The 17,468-nt window shown below is 42.8% G+C and overlaps 1 protein-coding gene across 1 annotated transcript in view; it reads left to right on the top strand.

Moving 5' to 3' along the window:
* Positions 1-460: 460 nt before the first annotated feature.
* The window catches only part of NADK (NAD kinase), a 408,294-nt gene continuing 391,286 nt past the window's right edge, over positions 461-17,468 (top strand). Inside the window, exon 1 of the mRNA XM_086921524.1 lies at positions 461-550. Coding sequence (XP_086777650.1) covers positions 496-550 — 55 coding nt within the window. The 5' untranslated portion in view covers positions 461-495. The remainder of the gene's footprint in view (positions 551-17,468) is intronic.

Genomic DNA, 17,468 nt, shown 5'->3' with positions numbered 1-17,468 from the left:
AAAATCTCACCCTCAAGCAGAACTACTCCCTGTGACAGGCCTCAACACTAAGAAGCAATGGCTGAAGTATACTACAAAAATACAAAATTAACATAGGATGGAATAATATCACATTTATTTAGAAAAAAAACACCAGTTACACTGAAATAAGGAAAACACATATATATATATAAAACAATATTTTTGGAATAATCTTGTGTACGACTCCTCTTTCGGTACCTTTCACCCTTCTTGGGTTCATATTATGAACGCCATTGAGTTAGCCATTAATATGAATACCTGTTTCAAAGCACAGCCTAGCACCACTTTGTTGAGTAAACAGTCCATCTCTTTGACATCTTTCAAATGATACCCTTAATTTGTATGTGGTGTATGTTACAGCCCACAGCATAATTTGTTTTTCCAAAGGTTAGTTGAGATAGCGGAGGAGTTACAAACATTTTTGACTTTCATTTTAAATTTACAAATACAAAGTCATCTGGCAGCTTCGAAAACATGGAGGCGAGTGTGTTGGAAGAAGCTCTGGGAGATTTCCAACCATTTAACGGAGGTAAATATATTTCAACATTGACATGTTTTTTATCTGAATAAAAAAATGCATATATTCCTATAAAGTCTTCCCCTGAAATATGAAAAAGTTAATGCCTATCTGTATATCTTTCCATACCCTGAGCCTAATGTTAATCACTTTATGTTCTTTTGATTTACTGTGGTGCTTGTTGTAAGAATTTTCATCTGCAGATGTTTACCTGTATTTTACTTAGGGCCTCAACTCACATTCTGCAGTGTTTTATTTATTTTTCCTTGCAGCCAAATTGTTTTCCTTATCTCAAATAAGACATGAACTGGCAGTATTGCAGGAGGATTCTACTGTCAAAAGGACTAAGCATGACTTGCTGAGTCTATTGTAAAGAATTTACACCACTGGTTACTTCCGATCTTTATTCTTTGCCTGTTCATTCGACCTTGCCTTTTAAAGTGCCTCGCTGTTTATGTGTTCTGTACTTTCCCAAATCCTTCCTCTTTGGTGGTGTCATAATGTTGGGCAACCCAAGGAAAGACAGTGCAGAGGAGCTACAAACAACCTTAACAGAATGCACATTCTCAGAAGTGAACATCCTCCACAGAGCCTATCCACTTTTTAGGTCGAGCCTGGGCAGCGCATGTGCTGCTGTGAAGCATGCAGTATTGGAGTATGCATTTGAAGCCCCGCCCACTCTCCGACCATTTTTCATTGGCTTGTGTCATTGTCCTTCATAAATGTTCGCTTCTGATTCGTAAATAGGCTTGTTAGTCCCTCCTTAGTACCGCCTTGTCTTCATTTATAACCTCCCACGAGGACTGGCTTTTTTACTTCGGTTGTTACACGATATGTGTTATTTAGTCTGTAAGAGCTATTCTCTTTACTTTCTTTTGCCTTCCCGCCCCTGGCTGGATCATCTCCATTGCAAGGGCCACCGGAAACATTCTAGTCAGCACATCCCTTTCATACTGCAACAGATAGAAAGTCCAGGAGTAGCTTGGACCAGCCTCAACGTGCAAGATTATGCAATTCTCCACTGTGTGACGCACATTGAACTATACACGCTGAATATACGAGGTCGCCAGATGACCCTGTGTCACCCGGAACACCATGCTGAAGTCCTGCGCTTCCATTTAGCAATCGTCTCACTGGCTTATAGGAGATGGAGTCCAGTTCACCTCAACATAACCAATTGGGCTGAAGTTTTAGGTTGCAATGTTTGTAGAAATACAACGGGTGAACGCGCATGGTTACGAATATTCCTGCTACTATCTCCAGGTGATTTGAGATAGGTAACAAATCCTCTGTTTGAGTCTCATTAGCACTAAGGCAGCATATGGGCATTTCACATCCAGTAATAAGAGCAGGGCTGCTGGGTATTAGCTGCAAATAGCTCTAATCCCGACGCAGATCGGGATGTGGGCAGAGCGCTAAGGTGAAGGCACTTACACGGACAGGCCCCTGCTAGGAAAACAAACATCGCGCAGGACAAGCCACGAAACAGGTTCACCTCCTCCCCATCAACAGGCCCGCGCCTCCCCATTCAGTGCGCGTGCCTCCCCATTCAATGCGCCTGCGCAACTATGCCTGGGCTGTGGTACTCCAAAGCGAATCCGACTCGTGCTTTACTTAGAAGCCAAGGCTCGTAAGACTGAAAACACTTCCTACCTCTGCTGCAGCATGGCCACGAGGCAACATGGAGAAATGCACAAACTTGTGGTTGGGGAAGTCACGTTCACTATTCCATCTCCAGTCCCTGCAACTTTCCCCAAAACAGTCTAGGGGCATTATTTACTTTTCTAGCTTCTGTTTGCGAATATTTTGGTTTAAGTTGAAAAATCCCCAAGTATTTTACAAAATGATTAAAAAGTGGTACTTTTTATATTGACCGGAGTGCGCAGCCCTTGTAGAAAAGAAATATGTCGAGGTGCAACCTGGAGCAGCGCTGCGTTTTGGTGCACTTCATGGAAATTTACCATGCCTCCATTTGAGCTGTGACGCTGTCGGCCCTCTTGGATTTTAGCCAGCAACTCTTTCCCTGTTAGGACTTGTTAGCACGAACATAGTTAGTTTAAAAAACAAGCATTTGCAATGCAATAGGTCTCGCAAGTGCGAGATTTTGAGATATTGGCATTGTAAATGACAATGCCTTTTATTTATGTGTTTAAAAAACCTGCAATAGTAAAGGCATTGTCATTTACAATGCCAATAGGTCAAAGTTTCTAAAATGTGAGACCAATTGCATTGCAAATCCTTGTTATGAGAGTAACAAGAGAGTGGAAGAAGTATGTGATTGGAATCCGGTCTTGAATGGCAATCTGTGTATGGGCAACTGGAAGTAATCCATAGTCGACATTCACTGTAAGAGAGCCATAAAGCTCTGTAGGCAAGAGGCATTAACCACACATAAGAACTGCTAAGTTTTAGATACATACATCAAGACATCAAAGGGGCAGTTCACCCATTTCAATTCCTTAGGAGTCACAGGAAATGCATTTCAATGTGCAGCTCTGCACAGCATTTCTTTCAACTCCTCAGCACATGAAAGGTGTGCGCTACCCCTTTCCTTTCAATATATCATTGAGCGGTCTAAATTTAATACTGAAAAGGATGGCCCATTTTAGGCATTTTTAACCCTTTATTTTTAAACAAAAGTGGGTATTATACAGAATTCTTGTTGACCTAAAATAACTTTTCCTTGTTACGCCTCAGAGTAGGATCTTGCCACTGGACCTTTAAAAGTTGGGCGCAACAGAGAGCCGGTTGTGCTCAGAGACAATCGCATTTGCATTCTCAGTCAAACAGAATGAACTTCCACAAAAGCGTAGAATCAAAAAGTATCACAGCCTTGATAGCCCACTGCTTTTATAACAACAGGAAAGATTTTTATCGATGAGCACAAGGAACTTTGCTATAAATTTGACCAAAGGCTACTTGACATAATATCCCTTGTTTGATTCCTTGGCAGGGTCTGCAACTTTTACATTTGTAGGTTTCTCGAGGGATAGGTAGTTGGCCTGACTTGGTCAATCCGAGATGTCAACGGTGCCTTTGTCAACATCTTTAATAGGGGAGTGAGGGGGTCAATGTCATTTGAGACTCTGCGGGGACCAGGGCGAGTGGTGGAGACATGAGGAACTTGTTAGTTAGGATGCTCTTTGTATCATGGCTAACACAAGGCTTGTTGGAGGGCTCCTTGCACCAGGAGAGGTGGCAGAGGAACGAGAAGATGGTGCCATAAAAGTCTCCAAACGCCATGGACAGTGGTGGAAGCACTAGGGGCTTGTAAGAATGATCTGTGAACCCTGGTCAGAGTGAGGTGTGTGTGGGACATGTAAGAAGGCTTCCCTCGCCAGGTTTAGTGATACAGCTATGAAGGGTAAGTGAAATGGTGCACTATGGTCCTCATGACGAGTATGTTCCGCTGAAGGTTCCATGCACCACGGCTATCATGAGGCTTGTTTAAAGTGTTCATGCGTCTTGGTTGGTGCTATAAAAGGACGTTTCTAGTCTTCTGGGTACCGGCTCTTCTGCATATGTGGATGTGATCATTTCTGTGTAGACGGATGCGTGCAAGAGCACTTCTCATGTGCTAATGCAAGGCAAGTTTGCACTGACCAAAGCCTTTAGCATCTCCAAAAGTTTCAGTAGTCATTTTGGAAAAAGTAAATAAGGTACATGAGTGCGCTTGTGGATGTTCTGATGAGATCAGATTATAACCTGCAGGTCATAGAAACCAAGCCGTTCCTCCTCGAACCTACTCATCATTTTATCCTTCACAGGTGGGTAAAATTAGTACCGTTACTTGGATTATGGTAACAATTGGAGTTCACTTTGACAAAATATTTATGCTTGCAAGTTCAATTTTCGTGCACAAGGGACCTGATCTGCAAATGCAAACGGTTCTCAAAAGGTTAAATTACAACTGTAAATCCATCCAAGAGTTGTAATATTAAATACGAGTAAGTCTTACACTGGGGCACGAGAAGATGTTCCAGTGCATGGCCGCCTGTGAACCTGTTAAGTGTTGCTTCTGACCCATTCCCACTTTGGAAATTTCTCTTGTCAAGCCCTGTTCCATTTGAGAGTAGTACGCTCCTGGCCACGGCAATCAGTCTTTTCTCTGAAGGGTTTGTCAGCCGCATCAAGTAGAGTTGAGGAGACTCCAAGGCATCTTACAGGCTCGTTAGGTCCAGCCATGGTATTTTTCTTATGGTCTGCCTTCTCCTCTCCAGGCACCAGGACACCAACATTGTCCTTGGTGTTAATAGAATGGGCCTTCCATTGCAAGACACTTTAGACGGGCTGCCTACTCACAAACAGTAATTCAATTACTGTGCATTATTCCATAGAGAGCAATGCTATAAGCAAGCCATACTGACCTTGTTTTGTAATTATATTTATGTTGCGCTTACTACCCCTGATGAGGCGTTGAAGCACTCTGCGGCGAGTGGCACGCTACTCCGGAATCCAAGATAGAGTTAATTATAAATTACTAATACGTGTTTATTTGTTTTCCATGTGCATTCGTTTTTTCTGTGTTTAATAATGTTTAGAGTAGGGACAGAATGATGGGAATGGATTTGAAATAAGTTGTTTTTATAAGAAGTGGTAGTGAGTACCTGTAAATTGAGTGACATGACTGAAAAACGGAGGGTGAAGTTTAGGAAGGATGTTTGGGAGTTCATAGTATTCAGAAATGGAGGCATGGGGATGGGGGAAAGGTTGAAGGGAGTCTTTTTTTCAACAAAACAAAAATTAACTTATCTATACATATACACACATGACACTTGGTAAAGTTTTAGTGGATTGAGTAAGCCCCTCTACATAAATATCCATTTGTACATAGAAGCAGCAATATTTACATGGTCTGAGGTGCACATTTCTCTTCTGGTGAGGTATGTACTTTTTTTCAAATAACTGTAATAAACCTTTACATACACGGCACATCATAAAGTTAGTAGCAGGTGTTGTGCAATCTGATGTTTCAGAGTGAATTAACCACTCTGATAATGCATTTTTGTGCCGTGAAATGTTTTCTGGGAAGGAAATACACTGCATGTGCTGATCATTCTCCTCAAATAAAAAATTATTCAAAGCTGACTCAATTTGCAAATGTACACCAAAAATAAATAGAAAGGTACAATTGCCTACAAAGGCCATCATTACAAGTTTGGCAGAATAGGGTGGGATATTTACCACGTGTGGGAAATACTGTTACCCCAGGATTAGGCATTTTCCGCCTGTGGGAAATTCCTCCTGTTACGAGTTTATAAGAGAAAACAACGCAAAATATGTATTTTAACACACGGAATCCTGCATGTTTCTCCTTTTTACAAGACAAGACTGAGGATACCTTTCTGATGTTACTCAGAAAGCCTTTAGCAGAAGAAGGTCCTGTTCTAGTCACACTGGTTAGAGGCTGGTTTTAGAGATGGATGGTGACAGGACAGATGCCGACAAATGTTGACTGTTCTGTCCACCCAGCTCTTGCCTCCTTTCACATTATATAGACATTGGGGGAAAGACTGTTTTCATGAAAGCAGAGATGCCATTGGGAACACCCTCTCTGCTGGGCATCCATTATTAGACATGGTAGACATGGCAACAGAAGGTCCACCCTACTTTCCTGAGTAGAGTAGGGCTGCCCATGTCATCTATTGCAGGACCAGACAGAAAAAACCCCACCATGTACCCCCGTCGCATGCTGGGAGAAGACTCCCAGAGTGTCACAGCCATTGATTTTTATTTTCCTAAGACGAACTCTTAGTTTGGTGACCTGTCGCTAAAAAATGAAATAAGGGCAAACAGGTCTGCTATGCCATCACCATAGTAAGGGAGGACCTGTATTACTTTATGAGAATGAATACATAAAGAAATAAATGGAGACTATATTGCTGCGGTGAAGAAATGTTTGAACAGAAAACCTAAATACAGTGGCTGGAAAACTGCAAATTAAACTAGCACTACAAACCAAGATTTGAGGCGAGGCTTTATCTAGGACACCAGGATGTAATGCTATAAATATAAGGGGCGAGAAGGTGTTGCCTACAACCACATATCCCAGGACAGAAATAACTACCATGTTTAAGACAAGCATTTGCAAAGCAATAGGTCTCACATTTACACAAGTTTAAGTTATTGGCATTGTAAATGACAATGGATTCTATTTAAGTTTTGAAAACAAAAATAAAAGGCATTGTTATTTGTAATGTGAATAGCTCAAACTCGAGTAAATGCGAGACGTATTGCATTGCAAACACTGTGGCGGTAGGGTTCGCACTGCCTCGTTTTCACAATAAAACTTCAAACCATGTAGTCGAATGGGGGTTTGCCACCAGGACTGCCCATCTTAACAAATAACATTCGAATCGAGTGACAACAGTACACGTCTGATACAATGTTGGGACTGCCACGCATACAGCAAAGCTCCAAGCCACGTACTCGACTAAGCATGTGCCATCTCAACAGTATATCAGGAGCAAATAATACTCGCACATTACTCTACAACAGGACACGTCAAACATAACTCACTGGCACTATGATGTGCAGAAGGCTCCAGGGAAGTAGTTGGTTCAGAGTGTGCCCTGTTGATAGAACAGCAAACACAGACAGCACTACATAACAACCAGAAAGAGATAAATACAGTATTTAACACAACCTACAGCACGTTACCAAATCTACACGACAAGCCTGAAAGTGTGTAGTGCATGCAATTGTGTGTTGTGTTACGCAACAGTAAAAAGTTTGGAAAACCATGGAGGACCTTATGCAAAACATCAATACTTTTCACACAGGGCACTGCATGATCACAAAACGTACCATCGAATCATGCTAGTTTTAAGAGTCCACCTAATGATTACAGTAATTCAGCGGGTAAAACTCTAGCATGCACGAATCTAAGCAAATGTGTACAAAGACGCCAGTTAGTACCAAACCAGACATGGCATAATGGCATGCTAGACCACCTGGCAACAGAACGATCTAGGCAAGCATTAGATAAATTTCCAAACTGGCCACTTGGAAATTGAGTTTCAGCCTAGACAGGGAGGCAATTCCTGCAAAAAAAAGGCCCCTCTCCATTAATTGACTCCTGCCTATATAAGAAAACGCAACCATATGTTTCTTGGAACATACCTCACGGTATACAGCGTTTTTGGTTCCTCTTGAGGCAGGACCTCCTCCCTCTAAATAATTTAACATCTAGATGGTATGGGTCCCCTGCAATTTGTCACCTTTGTAATATGTCCACCCAGGATATTGTGCATGTCCTCTTTGTATGCCCAGCCTTGCGGATATCACGTAGAAAGTGGTTTAGACATATATGTTTAAAATTGGGTCTCTTGACGGCGAGCTCTTTTTTAAATACTTTGTACAATCCGCCCAATGAAATGTTCTGCTTTAATATATTTAACTTTTTAAAATGTTTTTTAGATATTTATTAGAGGGCTTGGGAATCAAATGTTTGTCAGTATTTGCTTTCTTATCTTGTTTTATGCAAAGTTTGTGTATGCACAAATGTATGTTGTATTTCTTTTATGTGGATCTCTTATGAGTTCCAAAACATAAATAAAGAATTGAATTGACATTAAATAAATTACTGACTCTCACAAGGACAACAGAACCACGTTATTGGTATACATAAATGACATTTGGGGACACCAATGAGGGAGATTAAGGAAATGTATTACATGATAGGTATTTCTCCATTAACTTGCAATGGAGTGAAACAAGTTTCAAGAGGGGGAAAAGGTAAAATCACACCCTTTTCTAAACACATTTGGGAGCGCTTGCATGTAAAACATACCAAGCACTATGCTTCAGCTGACATGCAATCAGTGCAGACAGCCCATCCGATAGCCAGAGCAATTGGGCTCATGTGGAGAGCACCCTGGAGATCACTCACGCAAGCAAGTGCCCTGGAGCACCTTGTAGTGACACAGTGCCTTGAGACCATCACATCGGGTCTCAAGCTGTCAGAACTCAGTGCCAGAAGGCCGAATTTCCCTCCTCACTTCTTCTTCTGTCCACTTGAGGGTGGCAGGCCACAGCACACTAACAACAGAACGCCAAGCACCGGCAGCAAGAATCTCACGGCGGCCATCTTCTGTGTATACCAAGGATCAAAACTTCACACCATGGCAAAAGACACATCTCCCAAGCCGGACATCGTGTGACGTCAAGAAAAGCCAGTTGCAGTTTGGTTTATGGTGTATCGAGTAACTGTGGAAATAAAAGACAGACCCAGCATCTGAAGGTCTAACGTTCAAATGTTGCTCTTATGTTAAAAGTAATGTCAACACAGTTCGAGGGTGGTATAGTGAGTAAAGCTAATTGTTTTTCATGGATTTGTATAATTTGTGCTGTGCGTCTAAATGAACGTGGTTAATTTCGGACAGGTTTGTTAGATATTTTATAGAGATACATTCATCTAAGTTATATCTGTAAAAAAACAGCATCAAAGCAGTACATGTTTCTTACTCTATTCATGTGCTGTGTTTTGGCGACCCTCAGTTAAGGCGTTGAAGTGTATTAAAATTAAGAATATCAACATGGCCGTTTTGGTGACAGTCGCTGCTGAGCAAGCGTGTCCTTTTTCTATATCCATTGCCTGGGATGTTCTTGGTACAGCAACGCCTTGCTCATGGTTGTGAGATTCCCTTTGGTCAGATTCACTCCGATTAGCACGTGTCTTGCTGTTAAAGTACGATTGGCCACTATACTTTTAGGGCGGAGTAGAGCTGTAGTTTGACAGCTGGAAAAACAAGGAGAAATAGAAGCACTCTGATATCCGATACTTTCGGGTGAAGTTCGTGCTATAAAAACAAGGCAGCGTGACAAAGCTTCTGATAAGAAGCTTGGTTGCCATGACAATAGAAAGCTATTGCCGCAAGATGGCGTCGGACTGTCCACTGTCCGTACGTTAAACGCGCATGCTGTTAGGTTTGGACAAATGGCGAGAACAGCCATCTTTGTCCAACCCTACGCTTGCATGTAAGGCTTTCAGAGAATTGATTGCAAAAAAGGCATTCGAATGGCCAGAGCACCGCATGTCCTGCTATTGCCAGGCGAGACCTAAAAGAGCAGTTGTGGGTGGATCGTGGGAATGATTGCACAATCTCACCTGTGATGAAGTACACAAAGCTGATTAACCCACCTCTGAATAGTATTTCTATTAACTCGATATTCAAAGTAAGAAAATGATATGCATAACCCAAAGAATGGGAGCGTTCTCTAATATATAGGCGACTGTAAAACAGGTGGCAAGCCAATTTACAACCCACCAATAAATATGTGTTACCGCCAGGCTAGTTTTGGTAACTACACTGGTTTCATTTTTCATCAGTGGTGTAGGTGATCAGTTAAAGGCTATCCCAGAAGACAGCCTTGTTCTATAAGTAGCCTATACCCATACTCTTGTCTGAAGACGGTGCAGGCCTGGTTTTAAAAAACTCCAATGGGGTTGCAGAAGGTGCTGAATAAACCTATACCAAGTGGTCTTGAGATAAACATTGCTTCCTTTTGTGCCAACAGTGTTCTGGACATGAACATTTCAAAGGCCAAGTTGGTGGCTTGTTAGTCACAAAAGACGAGGGGCCCTATGTAGGTAGCCAAATACCGGTCGGTAACGGCTGAAATTCGGTAATTTCGGCCATTACCGACCGGTATATGATAAACGAGATGTATGTGACCAATAACGTACCGAATCGGTAAATACCAGTCGGTAAAACACCGATTCGGTATTAAACGAATCGGAATTTACCGAAATCATATTTACCGATTCGGTAAATAAGAAATGGTAAATATCCGAATCGGAAAATACCGAATTCATATTTACTGAGTCGGTAAATAAGAAATGGTAAAAATGGCCTGTTGAGATGTAGCTAATTCTAAAAATACCGAATTTCATGAAAATCGGTATTTTAGAATCTGTGTTTACCATGGATTGGGATCAGGTGGTAATATATGACAGAAGGGACCCCCTGATACTACTAGATAGTTCCTAGGTCAGGGCACACATATTATAAAAATAGTTTATACCTAGGCAACTAAACGGTCCTGAGAGGATAACAGGTACTGGAGAACATTGATTTGTTGTAGTCAAATAGTAAATCACCTGCAGTAGTGCACATAGAATTATTGACAATAAGTAAGTGTATTATTCATGATTGATTTATTAAAAAAGTATATAAACAATATTTAATTAAGTCCTTGACACAATTAAAAAACATATAATTACTTTCTCCTAATTATTACAAATAACATTATTCCACATAACAATATTGTAAATCACAACAATTTCAATTTATACACATAATATTTAAAAAAAAAAATTTGAATAAAAAAGACCAAACAAGTGGAGTTATTAATTTGTCTCTACGCGCGTTTCGGCGTATTCACGCCTTCTTCTGGAGAACCACTTGGTGTATTCCCGGTTAGGAGTGCTTACGGATAAAGCTGGATCAAAATCTTATCTTTGTTTAGGGGTGTTAAGGAATAGTGTCGTGTCCTTAAGTAATGGCAATCCAAATCTATAATTGCTTTCTTTGTGTAACTTGGATCATCTTTCTTGATATATTGCTTTGCTGAATTATATGGTTTATAAAAAGATTGAGCGTGGTTTATGTCGAAATCTACCAAAGATGATGATGCTTCACTGAGATATATACCTCACAAAGATATATAACGTTGAATCTGTTGTCCAGTTAGTGACCAAAGTCATTAGATTTACAACTCCCTTCCTTGTAAATCTAATGTCTTTGGTCACTAACTGGACAACAGATTCAACGTTTTAGGATATTTTTGTGGTTGTCTTTGTGATGGAATGTATGTTTAGGAAGTATGTATGAATATGTGTGTGTGGCTCTTTACCTGGTTGTGCACATTTAATTGATTCTGTTTTTTTATATGAACTTGAATAACTAAGGGTACATATTTATAGCTCCATTGTGTTGAAAGAATTTCCCCTGGAGTTCCTTTGAATAATGTATATTTTTATAAGTGTTGCATTTGGAAAATATGATAGAATACAAAAAAAGACTTTTTTACAGAAAAATGAAATAAAATGAGTAAAAATTCACATTTTGCGTAGACATTGATGGTGTATGCCCTGTGTTTGAGAGGTAACTCCCGTGGTAAAGGTATCTATAGGTCAAGAGGGAGTTCTTTCAGTTGTACTGGCTCTGCAAAGGCCATGATATTGCTTTCATTAGAGAAATATTCTTGGTAATTTGGCAAATTCTGTGTCTGTAGTTGCCAAATCACTGAGCTTTAGGAGTACATCATGTTTGTTGTAGTATACAATATTGTTTTTAGACAAGCCAGTTCATTCATGTAAGTCAACACTGCATGGAATTGTTAAATGAAAGCCTGGACCTGGAAAAATTGTGTTGGGTCGCCATGACTATATCAGGCATTGGCAACTATATGTGAGGAAATTGCATGATGTGTGAAAGTGTGGATTCCTACTAGGATTGTGTGGAAATCTTGAACTCTGCAGGCAGAGTCCTTCTCTCAGCTCTCTACTGATCTCCACTGAAAGGACAGTCTGCCTCCAGTCGCCTCGGTTTACCCTTGGGTTAAACCGGAGGCATGCCGCAGATTACAGCTCTCATCCGGTGACCTCGAGAGCCCGCATCGCCATCTTGAGGAAACTCTGTTGCTCTCGGGTCCCATCATCCTGAGCCGGAGTTTCCCAAAGACGGATGTCTGATTTTGTCCCAATCAGCTGGCCAAGGTGTCAGGAACACACCGCAACTCACAGCAGCCGCTCCTGTCCGCAGGATAGAGCGGGGGTCGGTGGCACCTCCTTCGGCACCAGGCGCGTACTCACAGCTCCCTGGGTGCCATGCCAGTAATTAAATGAGGAGGAATGGGGTGGTGGGATCAGGTGGAGGGGAAGTAATGCAGGTTGGGCATTTGAGGGGGGTAAGCAGCATAGAGAGAGCAAGAAAACACATGCACTATCATGGAATATTCACCACCGTAACAACATGGAAATGGGGTTTTCATAGGCCGTTGTACAGCAAACAAATGTACAGCGCCAGACTTCATCCTCAGCTTTCTCATGGGAACGCGGAAAGCAAACTCAACTGGTGGGTGCGCCCATACACTGCGAAATTGGAGAGATCACCTCGGGATTTCCGTTCATTGCGATTTCTCTTGGTTTTGATTCAGGCAACCTCTGCTGTACATCGCCTTGAACGTATAGAGGTGTAAAACAACCACAAATAGCTGCCAATTTTTAACTTTGCGTAGTGTGACATCGCTGTGCCTGCAGAGAGCTGTGTCGCTCTGAGTGTGGCTCTGTGGGTGTGTGTGCCTCTGTGTGTGTGTGGCTCTGTGTGTGCGCGTGGCTCTGCTTGTGTGTGTGTGTGTGTGGCTCTGTGCGTGTGGCTCTGTGTGTGTGTGGCTCTGTGTGTGTGTGGCTCTGTGTGTGTGTGTGGCTCTGTGTGTGTGTGTGGCTCTCTGTGTGTGTTTGTGTGGCTCTGTGCGTGTGGCTCTGTGTGTGTGTGTGGCTCTGTGTGTGTGTGGCTCTGTGTGTGTGTGTGTGGCTCTCTGTGTGTGTGTGTGGCTCTCTGTGTGTGTGTGGCTCTCTGTGTGTGTGTGGCTCTCTGTGTGAGTGTGGCTCTCTGTGTGTGTTTGTGTGCAAATGCAATAAGTCTCGCATTTGCGAGAGATTAAGCTATTGGTATTGTATATGACAATGCCATTTATTTATCTGTTTTCAAAACCAACAAATAAATAAAAAGTTTGTCATTAACTATGCCAACAGCTCTAACTTTTGCAAAGGTGAGACCGTTGCATTGTAAATGCTTGTTATTAATGATTGTGCTTTTACATTAGCATTTTTCGTTAATCTTGTATTCCCTTCTACCCCTGCTCTTAGTGCAGCGAAGCCATCAAGCACACAGAGGGACAGTAATGCTCTGCCTCACTTTTAAGTTGTCTCGACTTTGTTCTTTCCTGCCTCACAGTGGTCTAGGTGCTTCAAGCAGTGGTGGATCCTCCGCTAATGCGGAGGAGCATCACCCTAATGCTTTTTGTAGTGTAAAAAAAGGAAAAATTAAATGATAATAAGTGGAGGTTATTATAATTTTAGTTTTCCTCGTTGCGGCGTCTTTGTGGGGCAGGGCTGCTCTCAGAGCAGGGGGAGGAGTGGTTTGCACTCTCTATGTGAGCATGAGTGCTTGGCCGGCTCTCTTGGGCCGCTCAAAACAGTCATGAGCACATAACATGTTCTGCATGCTGGCTGCATTACAGACAGCGTGGAGAACATGCCCACCCTTCCAGCCCCTGGCTGAGCACCGTGTCATGCCGCTCAGACAAATCACAACGCTGCATTGCAGCTTTGTGATTGGCTTCAGGGAGTCTGGGAGCCCTGGTGCTTCCTGTTCCTGTCTCCCCCAAGAAGCCAGGAAGAGGACGTAGGAGAGGAGGCGGCGGGCCAACCAACTGGCTGGGAGGTAAGGGATTTTTTTATTAACTCAACCTCCCCCCGCCCTTTCCCCCACCCCGCCCCATTGTTGCTTCACGGTAGCAGCCACCACTGGATTCAAGGCCATATATCCCCATATTTAAATGGCGATACAGAGGTAAGCAGGTGGCGGGCCAAAGGCAAACCTGCCTGCACTTATCTGTGGTCGAATTATGCCAGCACTTCTACTGGCCTTACTTTAAAGGATGTTCCAAAAATTACTTACTCGCCGGACACCCTCCATAGCTGCAGACCGTCCAGCAAACCTTGCCTTGTTGCCCACTCCGTTGAGGCCGCTGGTTTCTTTTTGCGCTGATTGTGCAAGCTTATTTCCTTCCCTCTCAGTTACACTAGGCTCCCACACTACACTCGTTATCAAAGCAACTACAATCACATATAATATCTTGCCTACTGTTAAATGTTAGATCTTTACCCAGACGCTGTACTGAGATTTCAGTATAAAGGATATATCGCATGGATAAATTGTAACCAGCCTCATGGTTTTTTTCTTTACTAAGATGTCCCTTAAACTTAATTTCTGCTATTGCAATAGCCATCCTGAACTTCTGTTTTGAAAGAACAATGAAACATGGTGGGCGCAACACAATTATTTTTTATCCCCACTGTAAATCTGAAATTACTCTTTGCCTCTACAATTTGCAGATGTCATGATTTTTTACATCAACTGCTCCCTGTATGTTGGCCGACCGGATAACTTTACGCATACTTCAAGCCTCACAATTTGTGCTTCTAGGAGATCTGAACTATCATCTCGAAGATAAAATAAACCTTTCTGCTAAAGAGCAGAGAAACAGCGTGGTTTCCCTAGGCTTAAACTTACTCTCTGAAGTTCCAACTCACCAAGAGGGCCATTTACATTACCCAATTTTCTCTAACCTACCCGAGATTAGAGCACAGGGACGGCTCCTCCACTAGGGCGGAGGAGCATCGCCCCACTGCTTTCTCACAGTGCGGGAAGCAGAAACATAAAATGGTAATAACTTTCCGTTATTACCATTTTATGTTTAGTTGCGGGCAGGCGGATAGGCTGGGCTGCTCTGCGAGCAGGGGAGGAGTGGTGTGCCCACTCCTGGGGGCGCAATGACTGTTTGGTTGGCCCTCTTGGGCCACCCAAACCAGTCATGCTCACTCTACCCTTTCGCTATGCAGCCTGCATGGAGAACATGGCCTCCCCATAAGCCCCGGCTGGATGGCATCCCCACCAATCACAATGCCGGCATTGCAGGGTTTAGATTGGCGGAGGGGAGGGGAGGGAAAGGAGGGGAGGTTGCCTGCTTCCTGTTCTGCCCGAGGCAGGTGAGCTGAAGCAGGAGCCGAGAAGATGCAGGACTGGGCTGGCGGAAAGGTACGTTTTTTCAAAATTATTTATTCTTAAATTAAACCCCCCCTCTACCCAGGCAACCCCCCAGCCCGTAAGCCATGCCAGCCACCAGGGCTGGCGCTAGGCATGGGCAGCGTGGGCAGCTGCCCAGGGCCCGCTCCTGCTCGCAGCCGTGGGGCCACGCATCTTTACAGACTCCAGACTTTTGAGGGGTCATTTTGTCTTTTCACAGTTTTTCCTTTTTCCTCTTTCAAAAGGGGCCCTAAATTCATGTCCTTAAGTTCGCCTTCAAAAACATTGATCCAGTGTCTGCACAATGAATGAAAGTTCTGAAAAGCAAGCGCTCTCTATTTTTTCCCTCACCCTCAGAGTGAAAAAACAAATCTCAGCTCTGCAGCAGTGCCACCCTCCGCTACCTTCAACGAAACTTCTAAGAGACTCGTTATAATTCTTTCACAGTCTCATCATGTCAGAACTGCAGCATTTTCAATATTATATATAAGGAAGCCGTTGCCTATTCATATTATGCAACTAATAACCACTGACAAAGCCAATAGTTCTGGCTTGCTGTAGGTGTAATTTTACTTGTTGCAATATTTATCTGGAAGCAATGACTAAGGCAGCAAAATACCAGTAAGGCGGCGCGCTATGCTATGCACAGATTTATATAGCTTACATGTTTTTAAGCCACACCCTTACTTACATCAGCAATGCCCCTTTGAAAGACACTCCCAGTTTTTTTTCATCCCACTTAAAGCCCTTTTGTCAGGTCAGTATGTAGGCCATTTTTTGGCTAGTTGTTGACCTGCTTTATGATCAGGTGAGACGGTTTTTACATTGATTTTTATGATATTAAAGCAAACATTGCCTGCACCAAACTCAAATCAGTGCAGTCTTCCCTACCTCACAAAAAACTTACAAAAACATGGGGCACTTTTCTAGCTAACTAACTCACTAATGTGGGCCCCTTTTATTTTGGTACTTGGCCTATTTTCTTTCCCAGTCTGATGCTGCATGTTTGGCAGGGCCAGTGGAATGATGTGATTGTGCGGCAGCGGCGCTTCTACTGAATTATGCCTTTGACGCATCTGCCACATAAACCATCATCTGCTGCATAATCTACAGATTTTAACAACAAAATTGCTTTCTATCTCAAATGGTTCAAAAGTTACTAATAATGCAGCAACGTGTCTTGCTGCATGTGGGAAGGCCCTTTGAAAAGCTGGAATAGTCAACTTTCTGCTTCCCACTGCTAAATTTGGGTGTTAAATTAGTACTAATGGGGTGCAACCAGTACCCAAACAGTGTTACACAGTTTAAAAATGGCAAAAAATGAAGTAATACTATTTCAAAATGTGCCGGATTAGGCCACATAATTTACTCACCCTGCCACATAATTTAGCCTTCTCCTGCCGCATAATTTCAGTGGTCCTGATGTTAGGGTAATTCATGGCAGTGATTTTGTTTCTGTTTATATTTCACATGCTTAGCTCATTTCACAGTATATTACTCTTGGGTGATGCCCCCTTTGTACTGAGTCACCTCCATGTGTTTATAACAGGCTACCAATGAGCACTTTGGAGTTGAGGATGCAGGCAGTACAACTTTCACACTGTGCGTGTCTGTGGGTCAAAAAGGTGTTCAGATTATATGATCATGCAAAATATGTCCTCTCAGCAAAGCACAAAGAGCCATGGTCCTGCATTGCAGTTGTGATTCTATGCAAATGTGTGAATGAGCTACACTTCTTGTCAAAACAACAAGGTGAAAAGAAAATAATGTATTGTTGTTACACATTTATTAATCAGCTAACAAGCATTGACAAGGTTTCTGGGGTGGGGATGCAGGCTACCGGCTGAGTTTGACGTAACCACAACCCTCCTTCCTCTTCCGATGTCAGACATCAGACGTGGGATGCGATGGGGCAGCTGAGCCGCTGAGCTCCGCAAACACGCGAGCGAGCACGCCAGCATGAGTCCGGGAAACGGGAGACAGGGAACTGGAGCTGCACAGGAGCCGGTCAGGGCAGATGGAGCACTGGGGTGCCTTTTTGCGAGTACCAGTGTGCCTTTCTGCTGGTTTGAGTAACCATGTCTTACTGACTTGGAGTCGTCCATCTTACCTAC

Source organism: Lissotriton vulgaris, chromosome 5 (assembly GCF_964263255.1).
Source record: "Lissotriton vulgaris chromosome 5, aLisVul1.2, whole genome shotgun sequence".
NCBI lineage: Eukaryota > Metazoa > Chordata > Amphibia > Caudata > Salamandridae > Lissotriton > Lissotriton vulgaris.
The sequence above is the reverse complement of the archived record's forward strand: the minus strand, read 5'-3'. Positions and strand labels throughout refer to the sequence as shown.